The sequence below is a fragment of the Syngnathus typhle genome, linkage group LG15 (assembly GCF_033458585.1).
Source record: "Syngnathus typhle isolate RoL2023-S1 ecotype Sweden linkage group LG15, RoL_Styp_1.0, whole genome shotgun sequence".
In the NCBI taxonomy this organism is placed as follows: Eukaryota; Metazoa; Chordata; class Actinopteri; order Syngnathiformes; family Syngnathidae; genus Syngnathus; species Syngnathus typhle.
Genome location: NC_083752.1, coordinates 324,465 through 351,309, shown reverse-complemented (window position 1 = coordinate 351,309; position 26,845 = coordinate 324,465). Strand labels below are relative to the sequence as shown.

At 45.1% G+C, this 26,845-nt stretch overlaps 1 protein-coding gene and 1 long non-coding RNA gene across 3 annotated transcripts; one reads left to right on the top strand and one right to left on the bottom strand.

Annotated features, from left to right (window-relative positions):
• Window positions 1-149: 149 nt before the first annotated feature.
• nrip1b (nuclear receptor interacting protein 1b) lies at window positions 150-23,924 on the bottom strand. Of its 2 annotated transcripts, none has more exons than XM_061299312.1 (3): window positions 23,605-23,924; window positions 5,735-5,873; window positions 150-5,666 (listed from the first exon to the last, which is right to left on the bottom strand). In XM_061299312.1, exon 3 carries the CDS (start codon window positions 5,606-5,608, stop codon window positions 2,045-2,047), a length of 3,564 nt encoding a protein of 1,187 aa, XP_061155296.1. In that variant the 5' UTR covers window positions 5,609-5,666; window positions 5,735-5,873; window positions 23,605-23,924; the 3' UTR covers window positions 150-2,044. The 2 variants fall into 2 exon arrangements, with proteins under 2 accessions (XP_061155296.1, XP_061155295.1); XM_061299311.1 differs by having other exon boundaries at window positions 150-5,645.
• Window positions 15,449-17,580, top strand: LOC133168061 (uncharacterized). Its single transcript, XR_009718147.1, has 3 exons — window positions 15,449-15,594; window positions 15,707-15,856; window positions 15,939-17,580. It is a non-coding gene; the product is annotated as an uncharacterized LOC133168061 (long non-coding RNA).
• Window positions 23,925-26,845: the final 2,921 nt, after the last annotated feature.

Sequence of the window (26,845 nt, the reverse complement as noted above, 5' to 3'; positions counted from 1 at the left end):
AAATATACATTGCTCTTCAAAATGCCATCAAGCAACAATCACACACTCGACCATCAAATTCTTCCTGTTCAATCCGTCACCCTCCAACGTGCCATGAGGCAGCTTCTGAAAGTCAAAGTAGAAAAAGTGGAAGACATTCAACTAGGTCATGCATTTCAGAACTTTATTTCAGAGATATCAGTGCAAATGAACACCAAAAAATGAAAACATAAAAAAAAACAACTGTTTCAGGTCTTCACATGAAAAAAATGAACCACCCTTTTTTTTGTTGTTGTTGTTGTAATTGCAGCTACAAATTCTTAGATGCACATTGCGAATCTATGATTGTACGTCAATTCTTCACTAAAGCCCTTACATGGAGCTTTGTTAACCAGTAACAGAAAAAAGAAAAAAAATCACAAAAATATTCAATGCACATTTCTATTCTTCACGTTTTTCATCAAATTGTTCAACAGTCTGTGGTTATTTAAAGACCGTCGTATCTTCTCAAAGAAAGTGTGTGTGTGTGTGATTTAAAAAAAGAGACCTATTTTTAAGACTTAACATTTTTCCCCCATCACCAATGGGGATGGATACACAGGTAGGTTCCCATGCGTCTGCATGCAACAGGCAGCAGTGAGGAGAGTCAGACATTATTACACAACACGGCGCAGAATAGATTATCATTGACCACATAGACACATGCAAAGAACAAACCATCCAACCCCAAAAGAAACAACCAAAAATGATGGGCATATCATCCTCTTCCTTTTCTATGTACAACTGTACGCATATAATTCATATTTACATATCAGCGCAATAAAAACTAGGGTAATATCTTTGCTCAAACATTACAAAATAGTCATCTTTCATACTGAAAGTACTATTTACACAAATACATTGAACCCTTGTGAAATTGTATCAATTACCGAAGAGACAGAACAGTATGAATATGGGTTGCAAAAGATCACACGACAAAGTGGAGAAAAGCGGCGTGTGGAATTAAAAACGAAAAGAATACAGTATTAGTCAGTCGACGGTTTGACCAAAACAACCCCGTGGTCTTCTCTTCATTATCATGCAATTCTTTTTCTTTTTTGGGGGAGGGAAATTTTTATGAATCAAGAGATGACCACAAAAAGGGCTAGAATAGAAAGCACAACATTTAAGAAATGGAGGGGGAAAACCACTAGCTGTCAAATTGTCAACAGATAACAATACTGACATTATTATCACATGCCATTTAATTATTCTGCAAAAAGGACAAGGAGGATTTGGCTTCAATAGTGCAACCTCGGGGCGCTCCTTGAGAAGAAATGAGGAGTCAAAGCCAATGTGCTTCATAGTCAAACTTTGTGCACAAATAGAAATGACCGGGGGGGGGGGGGGGGGGTAAGCGTGACGTTTTTCCCATTTTGCAGAAAACCACACATGCGTCACAATTGACTAAAAACGACACCGTACGCTGCTGCTAACACGCCTCCCTGAATTTGCACTGTGGAAAAGTTGAAATCAAATCAAACAACAAATGCGGTCGGTGACCAATCACATTTCTCTTGGCAAAATCACACTGTCGTTATATTACATTACACTTTGAACCCTGACTTAACAAGGCTACAGTGTGAATATTGATTTCGCTATAACCGCTGGGATGGAGAATGTAACACTCGACTGAGTGCTGCCGGTTTTTTTTTTTTGGTACCGTCAATAATATGTTTGTTAATGGCAGGCAACAATGGAGACATTAGATGGTGATATCAAATAAATGCAATCATTTTTTACCGTCAAATAGGAAGCGTAGGTCATGGAAAAACGCGATCAAATAAAAATGCAAATGAGTTATTTTGAGAATTTTGGTTGTTTCAGTAGTAAGTCTAGCCCAATATAGATCTTTGTCAAACTGAACCACTTCAAGAAAACAAAATGTGCGATTTGAACCAGCATTTTTTCCCCCTCTTTGTCATTTCTCTCTCTCTCTCTCTCTCTCTCAACCCATTTGGCAAGCAGTAGGAAGAAAGAAAAAAGAAATCAATAATTCATCCCATTATATTTGATTATACAACTTCTACTCAGATGACTGACTCAGCCTCTGGTTGTCATGGCTGTGCTTGTCATTGCGCTTGCTTGGCGATTGCGGGGTGGAGCTTTGTTCATAGGCATGCATGTCACTGATTGGCTCTTCTTTAATTTTCACAACAGAGCGAGGTGCTTCCGGCTGGTTCTTCAGCTCCTTTCTTAGCTGAACACTGCCCTTCTGCAACATGTAATACAGGATAGGGTTGGAACGTGACAGCCTAGGGGAGTCCGGGTTGGAGTCGCAAGCCTCATCGTTCTCCTGACTGTTATTCCATTGAAGGGGGCTCTCCGGCTCCTGTTTGACAAGATTGGGCGGCTCTCTTTTGTGTGTCGCTTGCCATGGCGCTGAATGATGAGCGTCATTTAGCGGAGGGGTGGGCAGTGTTCTGACGCTACCTAAAAGCCCTGAGTTGAGCGAACCGTGAGGGTGCCAGCTGGGCAGGGGCAGGTGGAGGAAGCTGTGGTTAGGGGCAGGTTGAGCGAGGACGTTGCCGTTGGCCTGCAGGACGGAAGGGCTGGATGCTCCGCGATGTTGCTGAGACAACTCTTTCAGGCAGTTGTCAGAGAGCAGCAGTTGTTTCAGCACATTGAATCCCCGACTCTCTCTGCTAAAGGTTTCTCTTGCTGGACTCCTGGTTGGGAGTTCCTCTTCTTTCGGATGCCTCTGCTGGTCAGGTGCCACCTGGGCACCGAGGTTGGCAAAAAGAGTCGCTTCACCCCTTTGAAATGCTCTCGGAGACTTGGTACCGTCCAAACGGTCGCTCTGGTCCGAACATAAACGTCTCTTCTTCGGACTGGGGCTGCAATATTCTCTCTTTTCCTCTTTGACCTGTCTGCTTTGTGAATCCGTTTGCACAACAGCACTAGTGTAGTACGTGGCTGTCTGATGTTTAAGCAACTGGCTGAGTAGACCGTATTTGGCGATAACCTCAGCTGGTCGATGTTCAGCCTTCAAGTCTGGGACGGACAGAGGGACGGTCGTCTGCCTCTTTCTGCTGTTGACGTCCTCAGAAAGGGATGGGCCCAGCCCTTCCTCTGTTTTGACTCTGGCATCAACGTTAGCACTATCAAAGATGTTTGAGACGCTGGGGCTCCTGTCGTAAGTCCTCCCTTGCAACTCTGCGCTCCTCCGACCACTCCCTTCAGGCCCGTCTTTGCGGCTGACTGAAGCCGAAGCTGTCGTCGAACCCGCCCCTAGAAGAAGCTGCAACACAGTGCGCCGTTCCAAAAGGTTCTCGATCTGTGAAGGGGGAGGAAAGGTTTCTTTTCTATTTAAAGGGGTGCTACTCCGTGGAGGTATGTCAGAGATTGGGGTGGCGGTGGTGCTTCGACTGCTTGGGGTACTGAGCCTTTCCAGTAGGGCTAAAGGCCTGCTGTTATCTAGCTCCTGCCTCAACACTTTGCCAGATGGGATTGGTGGGGAGGATGAAGCAATGCCAGATTGAGCCAGATTTTGTAACAGTTTACTGGCACTGAAGGCGGGCTCCGGAGCCTTCTCAGCAGGGAAGGATTTCGACTTGCACAAATCCAACGGGCTCGACTGGACCTGGGGAGTGGGAGGGTGCGGGGACATTGGGGAGCCTGTAGGACGAACTGGGGCTACAGGCTTATCTAACGGGCTTTTCGTCCCGGACTCCTCCCAGGACACGTTAGGCTGACTTCGAGTCATGGTGGCCATAGTTATATCGAGCGGCAAATCCTCATCCGTGTTCTTGTCGACGATATCGTTATTTCTGCGGTCAAGCAGAAGCTGCATGAGCGTCACCTTAGATTGGGATTTTAAGTCTGGGTTCATTTCATGCTCTTTGTTCCTCACCATGTCTGTTCCTGATACATCGGGCTTCCACTTTCTCAATAAAGATTCTGTGAGTTTGTCCAAGGAGGAGGTAGAGGCGGACCAAGAGGAATATGAAGAAATAGAATTGGAAGCAGAAGAAACAACGGTGGGCAGTGGTGAGAAAACAGAATTAGTAGGTGGAGCGGAAGAATGACAAGAGAATGGCGTTGCGTTGGAAGAAACGGCAGCGGGTGAAGTGGATGCAGTGTGTGTAAAGGTGGAAAGCGAGGGAGAAGCGGAACAAGGGGTGGGAGTTTTGGGCCCTGCAACTTGTCTCTTGGCCCAGTTTCTCATCGAGAGATCCATGGGGGAACAGCTTGAGTGGGAAGTCTCTGCGTCACTGCTGTCCTTGGTTAGACTTTTCTCATGGGTGGAACATTCGCTATCCGATGTAACCGATGAAGAGCCGCTCGGGGGTAGAAGACTGCAACTATCCTGCAGGTGTCCATTTTTCGTCAGTTGCTTCTGGTTGTTATGGTTGTTGAGCAGCAGCAACAGCAAACTGCTGCACGTCTGGGGGGGGCGGGTGGGCCGTGAGTCAAAGCCTCGCTTTTCCCTCGGCGGCTGGCTGTGAAAGTGGCTCAGAGTATGCGGGGGAGTTGGTGAGGAGCTTTGGATGTGACCGCACAGCAAAGGTGGGCTCTGCGGACTGGACAAGGCCAACCCAGGGAGTGTTGTCGTTAGCGTGTGTGTCGCGGTCACTCCGTTTTGGCTGGTTAAACAATTGAGTGTCTCTGGAGTCTCTGACAAAGTCCCGCCGCCGCCCACACTCTGAGGCCTTTGGTCAAGGCCGTGTTGCTGGTTTGCCATGGCAGCGAGTCTTTCACTGGCAGACCTTCCTGAGAGCTGCGCTTTGAGCGCATGCTCTCTGGAGTATTGCTGGAGATGAGCTTCGCTGGACAACAGTAGGGCCAACTGACTGCAGGCAACACTGGGCTTGGGCGAAGGGGCTGGACTGGAACGTACTTTCACCAGGTTGGCGACAGCCTTCAAACGGTCCGCGCAGGATACCGACTCCGAAGCTGTCGCGGCAGAAGGGGGTGTGGCGTTGTGTGCTGCCCGGGGTGATTCCGGTGGTTTGTCATGACTGTGTCCCCGGCGACTGTAAGGGGTGTTGCTGTGATTTTGAAGTTTGCTCTTTCTCATTAAGCCCTTCAAACGGCTCGAGGCTGTCCCGTACACCGGCAGCGGCTCCTTGTCTGCGGGCGGCGGCGGCGGCGCAGTGGAAGGAGAGGAGCGTCCGCTCGGCGGCTTGCTCGAGCGCTGAGACATGGCCACGTTCTGCAGCCGTGAGCTGAATGACTGAAGCAGGGAAGCCAAAAGAGTACTCTCACCTCCATGAGGAGAATCCTCCTGTGACCCATTCTGCAGGCCTCCCACTTGGCCATTAAGCTCCACTGGTGGTGAACTTAAACAGTGGTTCCCTGGATCATTCCAAGCCCCAGAGCGCAAGAGGCGGGCCTTCTTCAAGTGCTGTGAAGCACCCATGGTCGGTCCACTGTTCCCAGGCTTTGGAGCCGTGGGTCCGTGAGTAGGGAGCTGAAATGGACCCCCCACCTTATCTCCCTGATCTTGGTTGCTGTGGGCAGCCTCCGACCTCCTGCTTGCCGTGGCCCCAGGCCCGGCCACCACCGGATGCATCAGTAAACCTTCCAGATAAGTTAAAACAGCTGAATCCTTGTGTGTCTCAGGGCCAGGCTCCTCCCCATGAGTCATGTTCAATACTAGGATCCCCTTGTATGGTTCAGCAGCGCTACAAGGAAACAAATGGCAACTACGTCATCAGGTTGACAGTCGCTCAATTACATAAAAAACAGTCACAGTCAACATTGGGGTGATTACCTTGAAACACCATAGGTTGTCAGAATGTCGCCGTTTCTATGAAGAACATCAGCGGAATATCGCTGGACAGATGTTGAAACATTCCATGGTCTCGGGTTTCAGCGGCAAACCTTTGCACGACGTCTCACATGGGGGGGACCTACAGAAGATGGGCAGAAACAAAGAACGTGAGGAAAGTGTTCAACGCACTCATTGGCACGCCAATCTTACGACAACACCTTGTCTGCCACAGTTGGCAACATTTCACATTGACTGCATCAGCACCACCAATGCAAACCCCACAGCTACCCAAATGTAGATTAGCTCTGATTGGATCCAAATGGAAAATTCAAGCCTACAACCCTGAAAACAGGTCTTGAGACATAAGCCCCACACAGCCAAAAAACAAGTGCCTAGTGAGAGCTGTGAATAATTTCAGTAGATTCTAAATGCTCTTCCATCCTCACTCTTCACAAAACGTGATCCGTCCACCCACTCGCATGATATTAGGTTCAGATGTATGTAGAAGGACTGTGTATAAGGACTAAGGTTGCACTGTATCTAAATATGTATACACACGTGGTGGGTACTTGTCACTGCAGAATGTTTGGGGCACATTTTTATCTGGAATGACGCATGGACAGCAATGTGACCTTCAAGTTATCTGTTATTGATATTAGCAAACAACAGAAACAAACTGACATCGTCTTGTTCCGACAGAAAAAATACGGTGAGACCATAGTGGTTGCTGACCAAGTGTGTGTCAGGAATTCGAGGGTGTGCATTGAGGGTTCATGGATCAGAAGTGTCTCTCACAGCACACAACTGTAAGAAGAGTGGATGTGTGATGTGCCACAGTGCCAGTTACTGTGACAGTGTCAGTGGTGCAGCAGCCCTGGGAGACCTCATCTCTGAACCTTGTCAGCATGGTTTCCATGGATACAGAACACTTCCCGACAGTCATGGACACCTCCCATAAAGGTTAATTAATACAGAGTTTCTGCCTCGCTTCAGCTCTCCTGCTCACCTTAGGTGTCCGCTGAGTGGACCAACATAGTTGGTCACACGGTCAGACAGCAGTGACCAAAGGTTATGGCAACCCATGCAGTTGTCCGTCTAAATATCTAACAGAGAATGTGAGTATGGGTCCAAACAACAATGCGGTGAACTTTTAATCCGGTTGAAATGCTGAGGTTTAACGACGTTGTCCTTTTAATTCCACCTTGAAAATGAGATGGGATTAGAAATTGCATTGAGATTGTCTGCGATGAAGTCTGAGCAGGACTAAAACAAAACATTCTTAGACTTCTTCTATACAAGCGTTGATCAATGAATTGGTTAAAGTGCAATATGTAATCAAATTGCAAATCTATAAGAGTGGTCGGGCCACTGGCATCAATTACTGATAAAGGCCATCTTTAAGCTGCTGACCTAAATCTGATGACAACAAAAGCCAACCTGGTCATACTGGGCCATCTGACGTCTGCTGTCATGCTGCTTAGATACACAGGATTAGGGCTATTTTCCCGCCAGTGAGCTTAACGCAATTTTAATGGAATGCCTCCGCAACCACCGTTTGATCCGGTGTGCGCATGTATTTCCCACTTAGATGGCAGCTAGCTACTTTAAATATCATCCTTCATTGTCTTGTTTCAACAGGGGGGGGGGGGGTGGGATACGGCTAATCTTGCCAAATGCGGTTGACCTTGTCTCGATTTGCCCTTTTTAAAAGCAGGACGAGCACAGGAACTATAATAAGTGTAAACAAAAGTAGGGGCTCTTGAGATACATGGGAGGAGAGCCCCGCTAAAGCCGCGACATGACCAAAAGATGTTCAATACATTAGGGAAAGCTGTCCTCTAAAGTCTACGCTCAGCGCCTAAAGCCTCTCATACTCTTTCGTAGTGGTCCCCAAAATGCTTGACCCCCTCCCTATGGGATGCCATAGCACCAACTCACTGCTCTACAGTTTAGGGGTTATTATCCTGGACAATGTCAGCCAATGACAGAGAAGGTCGAATTCGAAAAGGATTTTTACCGCGACTGCCTTGCCACGCAAGTGAGCTCGGACAAATAGTGTTGGGGAGGGCGAAAAGCTTCCTCAACCCTGACTCCGAATCCTGTCATTTTCTTTCCGTCTTCTCTTCTATGTAAGGGAACAGTAAAGGTCAAAGAACCTTTAGCTGCTTCCACACACGAGACACCCGCATGACATTTCGACACAGATGCCGCAGATTACACGTCTCAGAATGTGACCTTCACTACTCTTCCACATGACCTCCGCATGAACATACTTGCCTATGCAGTCTTCTTTTATCACGGAATAAAAAAAAAGTTCCAAAATGACCTTCATTGTCACGAACGGTAATCCATTTAAAATGTATGAGACCAAACAAAAGAATTATAAGGGAGGTGGGGGGTGGGGGGTAGCTGAAGCAAAGTCTTCAAAGTCAAGGTCATTTATGTAACTAAGGCTTTTGCACTTCATCCAACAGCTGGTGTCCGTAGAAAAGCTCTCGGCGTTAATAAAAAGTGACAATGCTGCCCGAGCAGTGTGTACTAATGTCTGACACCAGCCTGGCAGATGTGTTGTTTAGGGGAGTCAAGGTTAAAGGAATTTTAAAAGGAGAGGCAACGCCTATACACCGATAGATCATGTAATCTGCAGCCCATCCATCCCCTGCTTACACATGCGGTGTGACCGCTGTTTGCAAATTCAATATGGCGTGCCAATGATTAAATAAGGCAAAGCAGAAGCTGCTGCTGCTGCTGCTGCTGCTGCTGCTGCTGCTGCTGCTGCTGCTTGACCAAATGCAGTTCTTGAGTGCACCTGAGGGAAGTTGAATTAAAAGCTCCTAGTCACCTTGAAGGGGGTAAACAAGAGAATAGCTAGCTAGCAAACAGCGGGAGAGCTCGGAGAAGTCAATGTTTTTGGAGAAGGGTCACTCAGGATAAAATAATGCAGAAATGCAATCCACAGGCAAACGCATGGCCGGACGGTCGCGCAATGAAAACGCTAATACTAAGTATAAAAATTGGTGAGGTCAATTTCAGAGTCATTCAGTGCCATTGATGGTCGTAGACGTCAAAGATATTAACTGGGTTGGCAGTGAAGGAGTTAACTCCATTTGAGAATAAACAATTTGGCTTTGTCCCAAATAGAAGAGTCATCGAAATGGGACTAAGCCAGCACCAAATACTTTCACTTTCTTGACCCGTTTCGAACAATATGCTTACAAAAATATTTATGTCTATAGTAAATATTTGTCTTCCATTTGCAAGACCCACCCAAGGGCCATTTCCTGATTGGCTGCAAATTAGTGCATCAATTAAACACACACACACGCGCTCACACACACACATACACACATGCACACACACACATTCCTTCTTAATGAGCCGTGGCTAGCATAAATTGCTCCACGATTTATTCCAATTGGGCTCCGAGGTTATCTTTTGCTTACATGCTCTTTCCAAAATGGTGCTCATTTCCCTTCTGTTCCAACACACATTTTCCATTTGTAAACAGCAGAGCTGGAAATAAGAAGAGCCGCTTGCCCCGCCGTCCGTGGCCAGCCAGCCAGCCAGCACGCCAAAAGGCAGAGCTGTCGACTGCAGAGGGAAATGGGCCACTTTGCAATTGAGATCAAATGTCTCACTGCCAGGCTGCCCTGAAAGCAAGGTAAAAACCAGCTCAAATCCTTGGCCTTTAATGAATCATTTTCATAATATCCTTGGCATCAGCCCTTAAGAGGCCTTTTTGCCGTGAGTCAGCAAGATGTCCATCTTTACGAGTATTGCTTTTTTCCCCCTCCCCCTTTTGCTGTGACTAATTTGGGATGCGCTGAAGGAGGGAGGATACGACACAACGCAAGTTCAAGGCAGAAACATTTCGACAAGATATTTGGTTTTTACAAAACTCCCGAGTTGACCTTGACTTGTTCCGTGTCACTCGCCTACACAGGTTAGCTAGAATACAGCCCAAGCTAAAGACTGAGTGTTTAAATCATTCTAATTGGATACATTTAACCCAATCAAGTATGTAACAATTACGGGTAAACTTAACAATAAAGTCTCGAGCAGCAGCGGTCCAGCTGGCAAAGAAGAGCTGAACCCAAGCCAGCCAACAGGAGACTTCAATCAGATTAGTGCTGTGTCTGATCCTGATGCCTGACCCAGTCATCGCACACCAGTAGCTTTTATAACCGAGAAAAGAATGACCTATATTGCAGACACTGGAACAGAATCTAAATTATTCACCAAATATTGAAACGCAACTTAGCAGCTTGCTATTTTGTCTTTTTAAGTCAACTTGAAGAGGATCCAGAAGGTAGAAACTCTTCTAGAGTTTAGCAGGTAAACAAGTTAGGTCCTGGGCTCTTGTTTACCTGCCCACTCAATTGATTGACTCACTCACTGTGGCATGGTTTTTATTTTCTGGATCCAATGTGTTCATCGTGGCAATGGAGTTAGTCGTTTTGAGCAAACAAAAAAAAAATGCATTTGTCATTCATTTATCTTGGACAATCCAAGTTGACTACATAAAGGTTTATCATGGAGATTTGCCTTTTGGAAATTCACGTGTCCATGATTGGAGGCTTCATTGCTGGGCAATGGAGAAAGAAAATCATCTTGATAAAAGGTGCTTATAAGAATCCTTTCTGAGCCAAATTCCAATTCTATGGTTGGGAGGTGAACAAACACCAACATCATGCTCCCTCCCATACCTTGTCATCCTTCGCTGTGGAGGCTGATACAGGTAAAGTGCACTAATCAATTTGCTCTAGTGGCAAAAGTGCTCCTTGAGAATACTAATCAGTCTGGCACCCTCCCCTTTTCCCTTGTTCTCCTCACCATCCATCCATCCATCCATCCATCCATCCATCCATCCATCCATCCCTCCATCCCTCCATCCCTCCCTCCTTCACCTTTCTCATGACTTAACCCCCCGGTGCCCCAGACCTGACCAAAAGCTAAAGCGGGGCGAGCCGTCTTCTGCGCAGATAACTGCTGCCACTAATCAAGCCTACGTGCACCAGGGCATGGGATTAAAAGAGCTTGGCAGTGAGTGGTGCTACTACATACACAACCTGCAGCAGGTCAAAGCGACAAGAAAGAGTCGGCAAATGCAAAAAAGGCCTCGCGCAACAAGCTTGACTTTGCAAGCTAATATTAGATGAGCATTCTCTGCTTACACACGCAGGAAGATTAAATCTAAATTTACACAGCCAGTCAAAATGGGACTCAGCATGAGCAACCCATTTTTTAGCAGACACCTCGCACACTCAACTGCAATGTAGCACGTGGAAAAATTATGAATACGGAACAAAATGGTGGTCAGATGACTTTGGTAAAAAGGGTAAACCAACAGCACCCTATCAATCGGCAGGGATCTTTTATTATCTATATAACCAGTGGCATTAACCGTTGTTAACAAGAAGACACGCACGCCTCACCTTGGCAGTCTCAGAATGGCGTGGGGGCATGGAAATATCGACATTGAAATTGAAATTCACCACGCTCAACGATCACCTTATGACTGTCTAATACATCAGGGGGATGTAGCCAGAGGTTGCGAAGAAGCTGCTTTTTTTACTTTTAAGAAGAGGATCAGGGAAGGGGCAAATTCAAAAAAATGGGGCGGGGGGGTGCTGCAGTGCTGGGGGCTCATGTCCTTGACATACTGACATGGACAGAGGGAGGGATAGGAAGAGGAGGCCGGGCAGATCCTGTCAAGTTACACTTGTCATTTGTCTGATCAGCCACCTAGCCCAGCCACCTGGCAGACCCCCTCCCATCCTCATATGGCCCCCACCTTTGCGCGACCTCGTCCTCTACTGACCCCCTCCAACCTGTGAGCACAGAGCCCGGCCACCCGCCCCCGCTCGCTCCGCCCCTCTGCGGCGGCGCTCGCACCCTGTCTTCCCCAACCAAGCCACCCACCCCTTGTGCTTTGCTCCCCCCCTCCCCTCCCGTCCGTCCGTCCGCCCGCCTCTTTCTCCCCCGCGGCTGTGCAGCAAGGTCAGGCAGGTCACAGTGTCCTCATCTGTAATCCGCTGCCATTCGTCAGCAGCCCCAGCCCAGGAGGAGAGAGGGGAGAGGAGAGGAGAGAAGGCGCTACGACGAGGGGAGAATGCCCAATTAGGCAGCTGTCACACACACACACACACCAGAACATTACAGAGGGAGACTGCAAGAACCTACTGTCCACCACGGGAGGGGGGAAGAAGGGGCTGAACACCTTCAGCTGCAAGTGTCAGTGTATTGTTTTGCTGGGAAGGAGTTGCGAGGTCAGCTAAAGTTTAGACAGGTATGTCTATTATCTGAGGCCTGTCGACAAAAAGAGGCACAGATGACATTTTCAGTCAAGGAGATTATTTGGATGAAACGAGTGTTGAGCATGACCTGGAATAACAAGATGGAATAGATCATAATCCCGGCCGGATGCTACTTGGATCAGTCGTCGGCCAATAAAACAAACCCAAAGGTCATCAGGTCAACATGTATACAGTAGCCAGTTACATTTTTTTGGACCATCTTTGACTTGCAGCAGATAGCAAATGATGGACAAATAGCAGATAATTGGATCATCTATCACATCTGTTTTGAGTAATGGAGGGCAAAGTAATCAGCAAAAACCAAACCCAGAGATTTATGTTGGAGAAATTCATTGCTCAAGCCTGCCTGCCTGCCTGCCTGTACTTATTGATTGTACAGTCAAACGCTCTTATTGACTTTAATCAAAGAAAAGCATTAGAATGGTTCAATGCCAGCTGGGTTGATATAGGGGTCTGATGAAAGACCGTCAGGCAGCCCTGTGCACTGAGTACAGGAGACATTTTTCCTTCTTATATTTCCCAGTTCAGAAGGGTTCTGAAGCACTTCAAATCCAGCTTTGAGTGGTTGATGGTGGAAAGGATTTGATCACGAGTGTGAGGGACACTTATCCGGTAAATCCTGTCTGAGTAGAGAGTACGGTGCCTAGGGACTTTAATTAGACGTAACAAAGTGGATTGAAATGATAGCCGGAAAGCACCATTTCATATTTAATCGTACAAATATGTGAATAGGCATAGAAAAGTGAGATCATTGTAGAATAATCACACCCATTTTTTGAGGCAATTTGATGGTTTTCGGTTATATTCAAATCAAGCTTTTTGTAATGCTCAAGTGTATTTTTCTACTTCATGATGCATTTTTTACTTGTGCAATTTATAATTAGGACTTGAGTAAAAAAACAAAACGGTAAATTCCTTGAGGATGAATCTGCCGCATGAAGGAATGAATTATTTGATTAGTAGATATTCAAAAAGCAAATTGAAAAAAAACTTGATGATCTGAAAAATAATCCACTGTACAATATTCAACTACGAATATTGTTTTCAAAATATGTTGAAATATTGACTCGCGCTGGTTTTTGGGGGAAACCGTCTGCTCATCCAACCAACCACGAGTTCGCAGATTTTGCAACGTGAGCTGAAATTCTCAAGTGAAGCTCATTTGGAAGCCAGTCTCTTTAAATAACTTCATTTTAGTGACTCTCCTCGCCTCAGCTTTCCTGCACGCTCAATATATCTACACGTCTAGCTGAGCATGTCTGAAGCAGAGAGGAAACCTGCACGAATGCTCTCAAATCCATAGTGTCGTTACTTCACATACCTAAAAGCGCAATTCCATGTGGTGTGTACGAGTGTGTGTGCGCGTGTCTGCGGTTGATGGTTTTACACACCCTCCCCTTTTCCTGTTCCTCTTTAATGTCACAGGGCTAGCTCATATGACCTTGAACAGCAGCATTGGCACGGAAAGAGCGAGAGCTGCCTCGCCTACGGGCGCCCTTGAACTGAATCTGCGCACAAAAAAAAAAAAGCAGCCTGATAGACATCTCGGTCATCCTCTTACTCCCACAACCTATTCTCCACAGCTTTTAGTCAACCTAAGAGCGTCCTTATCTGTTTTTTTCCCGGGAAGGGATTTATCAGGACGCTATATCTTTAACCTTTCCACCGGATAGAAAGTGAATTTGAACTTTTCAGACCAGTGGCAAAAATACAAACTTCCGACCCCATCCAACCTTCAAGTGTGAAGAAGCGGGCCGCCGGCTTTTCTTGCCTAGCTGAGCAGCCAATCACAATTGGGATTTAAGAACCTTAGGACTCGTGTTTTGACAAGCTGATGGCTGACCTGCTGCCGTCCCGATCAGGACCTTTGATTTTCCAAAGTAAACACTTAAGTCCAAGGTGCTGCTGCTGCTGCTGCTGCTGCTGCTGCTGCTGCTGCTGCTGCCTCTTAAACAAGAGCTAAGTGCAGACCGTTATAAAAACATACGTACTTCTTCTTATCGGCATGAAAATATTGTGGCGACTGTAAATATGGCCACCAAAGTTCAAGACACCATTACGATTGCCTTGCGCTTTTAAAAATCAATCCAACAAAGTTCAAAGTTCACGTATCGGATGGTCGGAAGCTCAAAGAGACTGGCCCACCATGCCTGACCTTTTCCAAAGTGTAACGTTATCCATGTCAAAACTCGCACATCGTGGAAACCATCTGCTAAAGGTGGCGCAATAAAAGAGACCTTTGTTAAATGATCAACGCAATGGCTTTCTCGCCAATCGGCCTGACACACACACACACACACACACACACAAGACGGCGCATATGCTGTTGATGAGTGACATGAGCCATGAGCAGTCTCCTCAATTAGCTACGTTAAGGGGCTTTCACACAGAGACATCAGGTTCTGGGGCTAAGAATAACATTGGACAGTTGTGCTTACAGCAGTGCTTCCAAGGGCTCGTGACTCCACTGCGTGTGTGTGTGTTCTAGCCGGAGTCTTGCTGCTAATCCGATCCTCCCGACATGTTTAGTCCTTCCCCGGGACATTGCGTTGTTTGTTAGTATTACACCTTTGCTAAAAAAACAAAAATGTAGAATTGTGCTGAAGAGCCCCAAAAAGCAGGCAGAGTTGTTTGTGGAGGCACCAGTGTCCTTGGAGATTTGTTCCAGGCAGATTTGTTCCACATAGTGAAACACGAGTAAGCGCTACTGCCTGAAAATTGCATTGCTCCAAAGACAAGAACAAGCCTCAGTTCAGGGGATCTCCTACACAGTACAATGACAGCAACTCAGTGTTTATTTTGTAAAAAATTCATTCCATTTGACTCAAATTTTCTACTAGGCACTTTTTTATTTTATATTATATTATTTTATATATTAAAATATATTATTTTATTTTTTATTTCATTTTTTTAAATGACTATTCTAAATTTTTTTATTATAAGGCACACTTAGAAATGTTTCATTTTGCAAAAATGCGCCTAATAATCAGGTGTTCCTATGAATAAAATTTTCTTCTACTAGCGTCTGCAGATTTTAAAAAAATATATTACTATTCTAGATGAGCATTTTTTAATTATTATAAGGCACACTTAAAAACATTTAATTTTCTCAAAAATGTGCCTAATAATAATAATAAGGTGGGCATTTTTTGGTCCCTGACAAACTTTTCAGCCCATTTAGTAGTAATATTGCACAAATTAAGATCAAGTCAACTTTTCTATTCATATATGCGAGATGATACGCAAAGAGCTAATTGCATCAACGAATCTGCATCATTCTATCTAAACCATAGTTGAACTTGGTACAGTAAATAACCTGACCTGAATCAAGTCGGGCAAATCTGGGATGAAGCGGGCTAAATTTAGCAAAGCGTGTGTGTCAGAGAAATTGAAATGTGAAAAGATCTTTTACTTAAGAGCGTATGCAGCTGGGGGCTTTGAGCTTGTCAGGTCTGACTGCAGTAATCAAACGCTATTACTGGAGACTGAGCGGGCCAGAGAGGAGCTCAAAGGCAGTGGCAGAACTTCACACGCTCCTCGACTGTAAGCCTTGCTCTTCCTTCCGTCCGTCCTTCCTTCCTTCTATACGTACGTGCGTTGTCTATTTCGACCTGGGCGCTCATCTCGGGGCGAATAATCTATGGTTCATTTGCAGCTTTTCTCCCCGCTATGACAAGCCGTTTACAAGACGTAGCCTCTGCCGCTGACCCAGTTCTGAGTGGCTGCGTCTAGCGACAAGGCCCTGCCTCCCCATCAGGCCCTGCTCCTCGTCTAACTGACGATAACACCGCCACCCTCTGCCTCGGTGAACTGTGAGAAAGAAAAAAAAATAAAAAAAATAGGTCACCCTGACCCACTTTTTTCTTCTCCCCCTTCCCCTCCCTAAGATGGTGCTAGGAGTTCTACTGAGCATGATCGAGGGAGACAGTATAAGCGAGAGGAAGACAAAGAAAGAACGGGAGTTTAAAAGGCAAGCTCGCAGATCTGGTGGCCTTTGGAATGAAGAGCTGCGACGCGAGCCTTTATCAGCTGGCCTGCTGTATGTTTGGAGCAATCCTTCCCACGCCTTAATACAACAACTGCCGCTGAGGTTAAACACCCATCTAACCACTTCTTCTAGGTAGCCCTTATCTCGTCAGCTACTCCGAATAGCGAAAGTGATCTGCCTTTTTTTTTTAAAGAAAAAAAACATCATGGACATGGCTGTCATTTAACACCCATGAAAATACCACATGTCATCTCAGGGGGGGGAAATGATGAGCTTCTTGGCTAGAGGAGATATTATGTGCCTGATGCCTGGTAGCACAACACTGCCTGCCTGCCTGCCTGCCGCTGTGTGGGTTTGTTCAGGTCATGATATATTTGTGATCATGCACAGCTCTCTCATGCAAACCCTACACACATTAAGCTTGCATTGCTTTTGTAATCCTTCTATACATTGGCACGGATGGATCTCTTGGACTGGCACGTTGGACAGCTTTCAAATAGGAATACTACTGTCAGGCTATAATCGGGCAAAATTCTCTCTTGAAGCCTTATTAATCAACACACACCTTTGACTGCTCTTTTAAAATATTAACGAGGCAGGCAAAAATCATCATTCGATGGGGCCTTAGTGTCACCTAGCAACCATTCTTTCGCTATTGTTAAGGAGCTATAATTGTACAGGGGTGACATTTAATTATCCTCTTTGCTTTCTAAAAGAGACACATTGAACAATCGAGGTCTGCGATGCAAAATGTACAAGCAAGCAAGCAAGGGCTCTTGTTCAAGGGAAGTCGAGTCAAACAAAACCTCGACCGTCATTTGCTCATGTGGTGTTCTCGTGAAGAGCTTTATTCAAGGCGGAGGTTGACCCTACCAATTGAGACCCCAAAAGCCGATGTAAACAACAAAGATGGCTGAATTGGTGACTCAAACACATTTTGACCTCCAGGAAACCTTCCTTTATAATGTGATGTATGGATAAACATAAATCTTATTGCATAGGCATTCTTGTTTTTCATTTGATTGATTGAACAGCACACGAAATGTCAAACGTTGAGAAGAAAAAAAGAAGAATGAAAAGATGTCAAAGCAGTTCACGTGTATTATTTGTCAATATTTTTTGGACCTGACTTGAAATTAGCGTACTCATCACTGTTTACATCCTTCAGCACACAATTACAGCATTAGGAATATTAGCCTGCGCTAACAGGTTGCCTGCATAGGTCCTTTTTATTCCAGCAGATGCTTGTTTTGCACATGTACTGATTTGCATTGACATGCTGCTGCTTTAAAACCCGGAGGAGGGTTGACCTGCCACTAAAACCTCACCAGCCCAGTATTAAGCTCATGCGTGCTAATGGTGACCCGGCCGCTGCACACAGACCATGTTGTTGCCTCGAAAACAAGTGATGGAGCACGGCGTTCTACTTTTCAATTCTGGCCAGACCCGCTGACGAGCGTTGCTGTATTATACTTTGTGCAAAAAAAAAAGACCTGACAGCCATAATGACATTATATATAAAAATAAATAATAGAAACGGTGCCTTGTCTATTTATTCATCAGAGGCTGGTTAGGTTTCTAGTTCCAGTTAAAGGGGTTGATGTAGGTCAAGGCCTGCCTCCTCATAAGCAGCAAGGTCAACGCTGAATGGGAGAAAAGGTGGATTAGAATGAAAGCAGCCCTGAATAAAGCGCATTCGTCTGGCTCCTTCGCCACTACTGGCCCCCCGGACGCGTAAACAGCGTTATAAAACCCTGTGACACTTCCTCTTTGCCCGTGCGTGTGTGCAATGGATCACAAATCCATTATACAACTTTTTGCTGTCTTATATTTCCACTTAGAATTTGCAATTAACAAGTTCAAATGTAACACCATGACTGTATTGATTATGATTCTACTATTTAGCTATTGATATTAGCAATATTCCCGTTACGCAAGCACGTGCAAAAACCCAAATAAGCTCAATTTAAAAATAAAATCAAATAAATAAGACTCCTGAGTTATTCCTTTTCCAATGTGGTCATATAAGCTATGGGAGTTGTGTTCTGCACGTTCTGCTATTTTCCAAGTAATCTCCAAAAGTATTTTAATGGCTTGCGTCTGGCACGCAAACAACCAGAAATACACAGCAGAGATAACTAACTACTCATTGAACTATAGAGGTTAACTGTATTCTGAAGGTGAAGGGCATTTATGCAATCGTATTTAGAGGGATCCCAATTGAGTTGGCCATACGGTCACTATAAAGGTGGCAGACATGTTAACGTGCAAGCTTAAAAATACTTTCAATCTGAGACAGCGGGCCGGCCGGCCGGCCGCCGAGCAGCTGTAGGCAGAGTGCGCGGACGACAAATAACCCAAGTCAGCTAAAAGAGACAGCTGAGCTCACCCTTAGCATCATTGAGGGCATGAAACAAACATTTCCCGAAAAGATGACGGAACCGACTCATTTTGCTCAAATCAGAGTCAGAGCCTGGAAGTCGCCAATTCGATCCAAATTGTTGTTGCTAACTCTGGTCTGACCTCAACCCCTTTTTTGACCTTGGGACCGATGACCCAATTGAGTGACAGCTGTAAAGCTGGCCATCAGAAGGGTCTCCACCCCCCCTCATCCTTATATGCATAGAAGGTCAAGGAGAGCTCATAGGAGTGAAGGGTGCCACATGATTGGATTTACTACGACACGACTGTTACTTCAAAAGCCTCTTGAAGAATCAGGTCAAGGTCACGACATTAGGCCAAAGGAAAACATGACAGAAGGCAGTGAGCAATGTAGTATGTTCATCGTCCGTCCCGCCTTTCCTAGCTTGGAATCATAAGCTCTAATTTGATTATCAGTTTTAATCTTCTTGCTTAGTGGACACTTTCATTCAAAGTCACTTACACGCTGATCACTCTGGCACATCTCTTTTCCTTTCTCCAGCTGGATATTTACTGGAGGAATCCAGGTTAATTGCCATTGCCCAAGGGCAGAAGGGTGAGTGGAGTATGAGCCAGCAATCTTCTGGTCACCGGTCCATTTTGCCTAAGTAATAGGTCATCCGGCTGCCCGGAGTCATCGGGCGCCGGGCTCGTCATCTCCTCCTCAAATGGCCTCTTTGCAAATACAAGTTCCCTGAACTCGTGTTGCGGTCCGTTTACTCTGCTCTCAAAACTGAATATCGTCACCTTGCTAATGGATTTGGAAGTGGGCTAGTGGCTAACAAAATGAAACAAGGGGCAGGGACATACTGGTTAGGTTACAACAAAATGTCACTTGTCACTCAACTTGTTCTCGATACCAAATTTATAGATCTACGACGGTGCTGAGAAATATTTGTTGGAACTTATTTCAATAAATTGGATAAATATGAGGAAATGCAGTATTGTCAAAGTCTTAAGTAGGCCAAACTGAGGAAATCATTTCATCAAAATACAGCCTTCGTAGACAGAATATATTATTGTAAAGGTTTTTTTTTTTTTTAAATTGCCCTCCCCTTTAATCCGGAAATGTATATGTAGCTACTTTTTAAAACGACACAGTACCTCTTGGTTCCATTTTCCATTGCCGCTCCCCTCTCTCCCGCCCTCCCTTGCTGCCTGTGCAACATATCCATCATTCATTCATAAATTCTGAAAAGTCCTCTCTCGTTAATTGCTCAGGAAAATGTCATTTCCAATGAAAGCTTTTCAAAGAAAAAGATCTACTGAAGTTGCAGGGATCTCTCTAGCGGCTAGCGAGATCCCTGCAACTTCAGTAGATCTAGAGTCTAGCCCCTCCCACCATCATGCTTGGGGTGATGTTGAAGAGGTACATTAGCTGTGCTGCTCCGTGTCAAGGGAGTCATACAGGCATGTTTCATGCACAACGTTACGTAAACTCAGCCAGCCAGCCAGCCTGCCTGCCTGCCCTGCACCGGCTTACTGCACCAGACATTGTGCCCTTGCCTAGGCTGCTCAAGGTTCTCAAAAGGACAAGCTACTGAGAAGTTGGGAAGGACAGCACGGTATGCTTCCAGTGACAGCCTTGGACTTTGAATGTAGCGCCAGACAGCCTCATGCATCAATACCTCAACTTCCAAAGACAAGGCAGTAACCTTGAAGAGAGAGGCCAGGGACTCTTTGGGAATGAGTGGCATTTTCACTTAGCCCCCAGCTTCTCCCCTTCATCGCTGCCACATAAACTGGTTAAAATAAGACACAGTTGAATAACAGCCGACCTCTGTCTCCGGAGACTTGTGTGACCCATTGTTCTAGCATTCAACCAAAGACTTCTTAAGCCATGCCATTTATATAACTGGGGGGGGGGGGGACAACATGAATATCATCAGCTATAAAAGGTGCTGGAGAACTCCCATCACAAGGCTTTTCTGGCACATCTTTCAACATTCTCCGAAGCATTGTTAAGATCTTTCACGTCTAGAACGGCACTGAATGAGTTAAGAAATGGCGCAAACAACTTTTTCCTTTGCAATCCTGGATTTTTCTGTCCATCGTTCCCCACTTTAGCTGTGCGACATTAGCCTGCTTGTGGCAACAGAGACCTTCCTTCCCCTTGTCTGACTGCAGCAGCCGACTCCGGTAGAGAAACCTTCCTACTGCACCTCTCCAGCCCGAGGGCAGGAGGAGAAGCGGTGCAGGAGAAGCAGGGGAGGTCGTCACTTCTACTCCACTGTGACCGCACTAGCCTAGCCAGGAAGGGAGTCAACTCCTCTCACATCACTTCTCAATTTTACGTCAGCGGAGATTCCGAGCTGAGCAGCTCCTACGTGCTTTGTCTTGGAAAAGCCTCAGTCGCTTAACATTGACTTGACTCGCATGTTCTCTTTTGTCAGTCAGCGGCATTGACGTCAAAGATATTATTAACTGGGTTGGTTGGCAGTGAATGAGTTAAAGGCCTGGTGTACACGTCAAAGTAACTGGTCTGGTTTTGACCCAATTTTAGCTCCTTCTGATCAAGGAGGACAAACGGCAAGTATTTCATGAGAAACATGGAAGACTATCCTGTGGTCCAATGCGTGTTAAGAGTAATGTGACAAATGCTCAAGATGAAATGTGTGAGAAGAGTAAAGATCATTGTGAGAGGAACATTGGATAAGTCACAATTGCTGACTGTAAATTGTGAAATGGAATGCAGCCCATCAAGAAGAAACCTGAATGAGGAACAAGGAAGCGGGAAGAAATGAAAATGACCAGAAATAACCCAATGTTGTCGATTCACGTGTGATGTTTGGACCAGATAAACATGCATTTGAAATTTGAAACAATCCAAGCCATAGGAAGCCATTGTTCCGCAAAGTCGCAATAATTGAAAGACCATTTCAATCAGTCACAATCAATGGATAGAAATAATTGAGGGGCCTTGTCATTGTGCCAAGGTGACGCGTGCAAGCTTCAGGGTTGGAGGTGAAGGTTAGATTGGAGGGCTGCAGGTGCTTGAAAAGCCATTCAACAGATGCTTGCAGTGGATGGAGCCATCCTTCTTGCTAGCATTCCATCGTCATCCCAGCCCGCATCCAAGAGCGATAGCTGTAAAAAGGCATTCTTGCCGTGTCATCAAAATGAATCCCATTGACTTTGGTCGCCTTCTGTTCATGACAGAAACACCAACAGGAGCCAGGAGGATGGTCACGCTGCCATAACTGAGGTCTCTGAAGCTAAAAATCCACCTTGGAATTTAAACTTTTATCTGTGGGCTTTTTTAACTAGCTATGAGTACATCTCGCCCCATCAAAGTTGCTATGGGGGAAAAAAAAAACACTCCAACCTCCGAGGGCAAATTCAAATCGGACACTGGCAAATTTCTTTTTACGTCGTCTTCCCATCGAAAATAGTGGAACGGAAAACAGCTATTAAAGTGAACATTTAATGACACCAACTCAATGCATATTGCTTCCCGATATAAAGCCCAAACACAATTAGAGAAATGAGTTGGAGGTCTACGGTGTGATTCCCGAAGATGAGAATGCACTTCTGCTCCTTTATGTCTACTGTCAAAGTGCCCTTGAACAATGTTGAGTGGCCAAAACACAGTGTTGGGCAGCACCCAGGTCTGGAATAAATCAAAACATTAAAGCAGTAAATGTCCTGCGCATTCGAAAAGCCCCCAAGAGTGACTCAGTACAAAACTGTTAGTGGTTGTTTTTTCCTATATTATTGTGGCAGACTTGAAAGTGTTAGCATAGCATTTCTTGGGCAAATGTCATTTCCCGATGACATCATAAGGAACAAAATCTCACATAGGAAATAGTTGAGTGAATCTTCAGCAGCCTCCCCAAAAACTTTAACCTGCCACTTTCCAGCTTGGCTGTGAATAGGGCAAAGTGAACAACCTTGAAAAAAGTTCGGGTCAAATAATTAAGCAGCTTAACACTCGACAAAAGGAAGGCTAAATGGTAGAACCCCAGACACAGCTTTCCAAAAAAAGTTAAGACCCTCTCTACATGAATATAAACTTGAGTTCCGCCAAATTGGGTTTGTGAAAGGTGGCACATGAAGTGAACACATGGTTCCTTTCAAGACGTTTATTGCAACATCATGGCGCTCCGCTCCGCTCTGCTCCGCTGGGAGCCTTTCCAACATGACCTTTTCAAACCTTTGCCTTCTTTAATGCAACTTGTCGCAAACCTCAACGTATGACCTTTTGCCTCTGCTCTCTTGCCAAAGTCAAATGGAGCAACAGGACATTGAAGAAAACACCACAGCCACACGCAAAGGCCAGTCAAAGACTGCTATTTACACAATGCAAAACTTTGAACTTCGCCAACGTCACCACGATAAACACAAAGTAACCAACAGAATGTTTCTCTCTCCATTTCGTAGTTGGAAGGCAAGTCAAAACTGATATTTATGGCTCATGACCCATGCCAGGAATTGTCGGGCTTTGGAGATCACATATAGAGGCCGATTTTGTTTTCCTCTTACTTGCTCAGTCCTCACTGAGTAGATGACCTGGAATGAGAAAACTAATGAATGCAATGGCAAAAAAATAAATCAACATTATGTGGGACGAATAGCAAGCAAATACAATATTCAAATGACAAACCTGATCACAATTACCCCCCCCCCCCACACACACACACACACTGTTGATGCCATGTAATATCTGAGGCTGCCTTGTTGTTTAGTCCCGTAGGCATGAACTACACTAACTCCCCATGCAGCATTCAAAAACTACGACCAAATCATTCAATAGATTGCCAATGATGTTAAAACAACTGCGATGCTGATGTGACAACGTTCCAGTCGCTGTACGATGCATTATTCACAACTTGCATGTTTTTTTTTCGATCAACATTTTATGCATAAAATACGCCTGGCCTGGGACTAGTTTTTATTGTTGGGCTATGCAGATCGCGACTGTCGGTCGGTCGGTCGGCGGCTTTATACTTGATCACATGCAGCATTTTCGGTGCTCCATCCATACGCTCCTTCTGACACTCATGCATGCATGCAAGCAACCTCGCCTGCCCTCAATAAAATCCATTCGAATAAGGGCAGAGTAGTCCACATTGCATCCGTTGTGGGTGTTTTTCGTTCTTTGAAATGTGATTTTGCATCCCGGTGTTGTGTATAAATGTCCCTACCTGCGGTGTCCAGCCAGCCAGTCAGTCAGCGCATTAATATTCGACACGGGCAGACAAATCCATTGAAAACGGCATACATCTGTCTTGTCACTCCGGGCACCACAGCAAAAAATGGCGAGTCGGGCTTTCCAAATCAAAACATAGTCCAGAAATGCCTCAATGACTCTTTTTTTATTGGATTTTTGGGGGGTCTTCGTGCAGTCCGATCGGATCGGAGGGGTGCTCCGTATGGCCAGGCGCTCTGTGGGAATTGTTTATTCGCGGTGTCCCCCTCTGTGGAGCACCGAGCGGAGCGGGGACAATCACACTCCTCCCTCCCTCCCTCCCTCCTTCCTCCCCGCTTGCTGCTTTGACACCACCCTTAAAGAAACACGCACTTCCACCGCCCACAGAAGAAGCGCAATAAAGTACAGACGTTGGACGGACGGACCGACGACGCGGAAATGACAATGAGGTCATTTTGGTCTTCCATTGATCCAGTATGCATCGTAAACAGGCATTCCAACGTGACCCACAACGTATTTGGGTTTGACGGAATAGACATCGAGTGACGTCATCGGAGTCGTATCAACTGATGCATTAAGACAAATATGCACGCGTGAAACCTGTTTAAAATATATATATATATATACGTATATGGGGAAAAACAATTCACTAAAAAAGAGAAACGGATCATTTATAGCACTGGAATCAAATGGACCACATTTTATTGTAATGCCTGCAAGATAAAACTTCTCTAAAATGAAAACAAATCATAATATTACCAATGTTTGCTTATTTAATCAGTATTCATTTTATATATGGAGTCATATGCATGACCCAAAAATAATGTTTACGACTTACAGGAAAGAAGAGTTTGTTATCATCGATTGTAATGATCGTGAACTATGATTGACGTAGAATAGATGGACTGTATCTTCCCTCATTCCCAAATGTGTTATTGTTTGAAACATTTGTGTCCCGGGCAACACATCGTTTGCTACATCATCTGTAAATTGGACATCGCCTTTGCATTTAGAGTGAACAGTACAAGACAGATTGGCATCAAGGTGCATATCTTAATTTACATGATAGAATTACAGTACAATTAGAATAGGATAACAACCCGCGAAGCTTCACGTCAGCATACCGTATCTAAAAAAAATGATTGGATGAGTTCCAGTTTACGAAAGTAGCTGCCATCGTCTTGAATATATGCTGCATGTTTCAGCAGAAAGTAACCAATCTAAAATGAACTTCACAAATGCTGCAGGGTGCCCTTGATCGGGCTGCTCCCAGGTGTGAAAGCATGTCACTAAAGTGTGAAGTCATTCACAAACAGCAGATGCGCCCATAGCCCCTTTTTATTGACCCCGGATTGGTTCAAAAGTGATGGCTATGATGGATATCGAGCAATTATGCTGCAAATGCACTTTTTCTTGCTCACAAACATCTTCTGCTAATCTTAGATATTGAGTCTGTTGCCATGCAGTCTGTCATGTCAACGTGGCCTTGAACAAAATGTCTCGAAGGAGCGCCAGGGGAACATCAGTGTTCTCGTAAGGAAGAAAAAGACAACAATCGCGTTGTCTTCTTTCAAAATGGGTGTACTCTCGCCATGAATAGTAGTGGTAGTAATAGTAGTAGTAGTATGTCGTCGAGGTAGAAGCGGGAGTAGTGTGTGCGCGCAATAGCTCTGTCATCATGATACACTCTTGCCCATTTATATTTAGCCAGTCCCTTCTAACCTGGTGTAACCTCGTGCTACTGTTTATACAAGATTCATTCAGGTCATTGGCCATATCGTAAACAGCAAAAGCATGAGCGTGCCACGTTGCCACATTCTCTGTTTCTTCTCCCTCTTCTTTTTATTTGGACTATTTACAGTGGGTGCTTCTAGCAATTTGCATGATTACAAAAAGTCCCGACCAATGTGGGATACATCAAAAGTAAATCTTAATGCAGCGCAAGTTGGAGTTTTTGTTTCTATCGCGGCACGGAGCGGCCTAAAGTTAGCAGAACCTGACTGGTTGAGCATGTTGGATGGTATCTCGCCTAGTAACCTTTGCACTGGTGTGACCTTTCATCTTTGAACTCCAACCCTGAATGCCACATAAATTGAGATACAATATCCTCCCTTTCATTCCTTCCCCCAACATGCTGAACTTTGCCCTCGAATCTTTTCACAGAAATGTGGCTCCGAGAACTCTGTCCTTTGACCTGAGGTGGAGGGAAACATTTTGACCAACATTTCACTATGATTTTATTTATGTTTGTGATTGAACACATTCTGTCAGGGACAGAGGAATAGCAGATTGTGCACCGTTGTTAACCGGCTGCTTGCAAACCTTGGCCCGTTGCTAACAATTGTGGCTGCGAGCAACAAAAGACATTTACTCAAATGTGTGTCATTACTCGAAGGTTAATAGGAATTCAGCTCTTCTGGCATTTTAAATCTTGTCAGCAAAAGAATGGAAATATTATTTTCAACACCAAAAAACCCGACGACAAACATGAGCTTACATCATAACCTAGATTTTGCTTTACAAAAAATGTAAAGCTGACATAGCTTACAAGGGCAATAATAATAATAATAATAATAATAATAATAATAATAATAATAATAATAATAATCCTAATAATAATAAGGAGCTGTGTTGATGGAACTGGTAAGCGCAGGAAAGCATCCTGGCACCGACAGCGCAAAAGAAGTGGCGAGTATTATTAGCGGAAAATAATACAATACACTTCTACTCTTTTCCATTGAACATTTACGAACGTCGACAAAAATCCGAATGGAAAACATGTGAATGCGGGGGGGGGGGGGGGGGGGGGGGTCAAAGGTTTGCTCTCCATTGGCCCGGCAGTGCAAACAGACGTGAGTTTAGATTCAGACGCCTGATTGTCTCCGAGGAAGAGAACCAGAGTGTCAGCAGACATTAACCTTTGACCTTTGTCTCCCCAGTTCAGGCACCCCCAAGGTTTAGGCCTGGCTCTCTGGGAGGAGGCAGGTGCAAGTAGCAAAGGGAATTTGGAAGTCACACCATACTGTAACCTTTGAACTGAAATCAGTATGGGACAGTTGTGACATTCCGCACAAACTGCCGCAGAGAAGGTTCATCTTGGGCCATATGACACAAGTGACAGGTGAAACCTAAATGAGTTTCACGACAAATATTTAAAAATACAGCGTAGTTAGTTAAAGACCCAGATTTGGCGCCACAAAATGAATTATGACAAGGTTAGCGAAAGAACTGAATGA

What these genes read in the sequence shown, in the direction of transcription:
- nrip1b (XM_061299312.1), bottom strand. Translation starts at nt 5,608, where the DNA reads ATGACTCATGGGGAGGAGCCTGGCCCTGAGACACACAAGGATTCAGCT.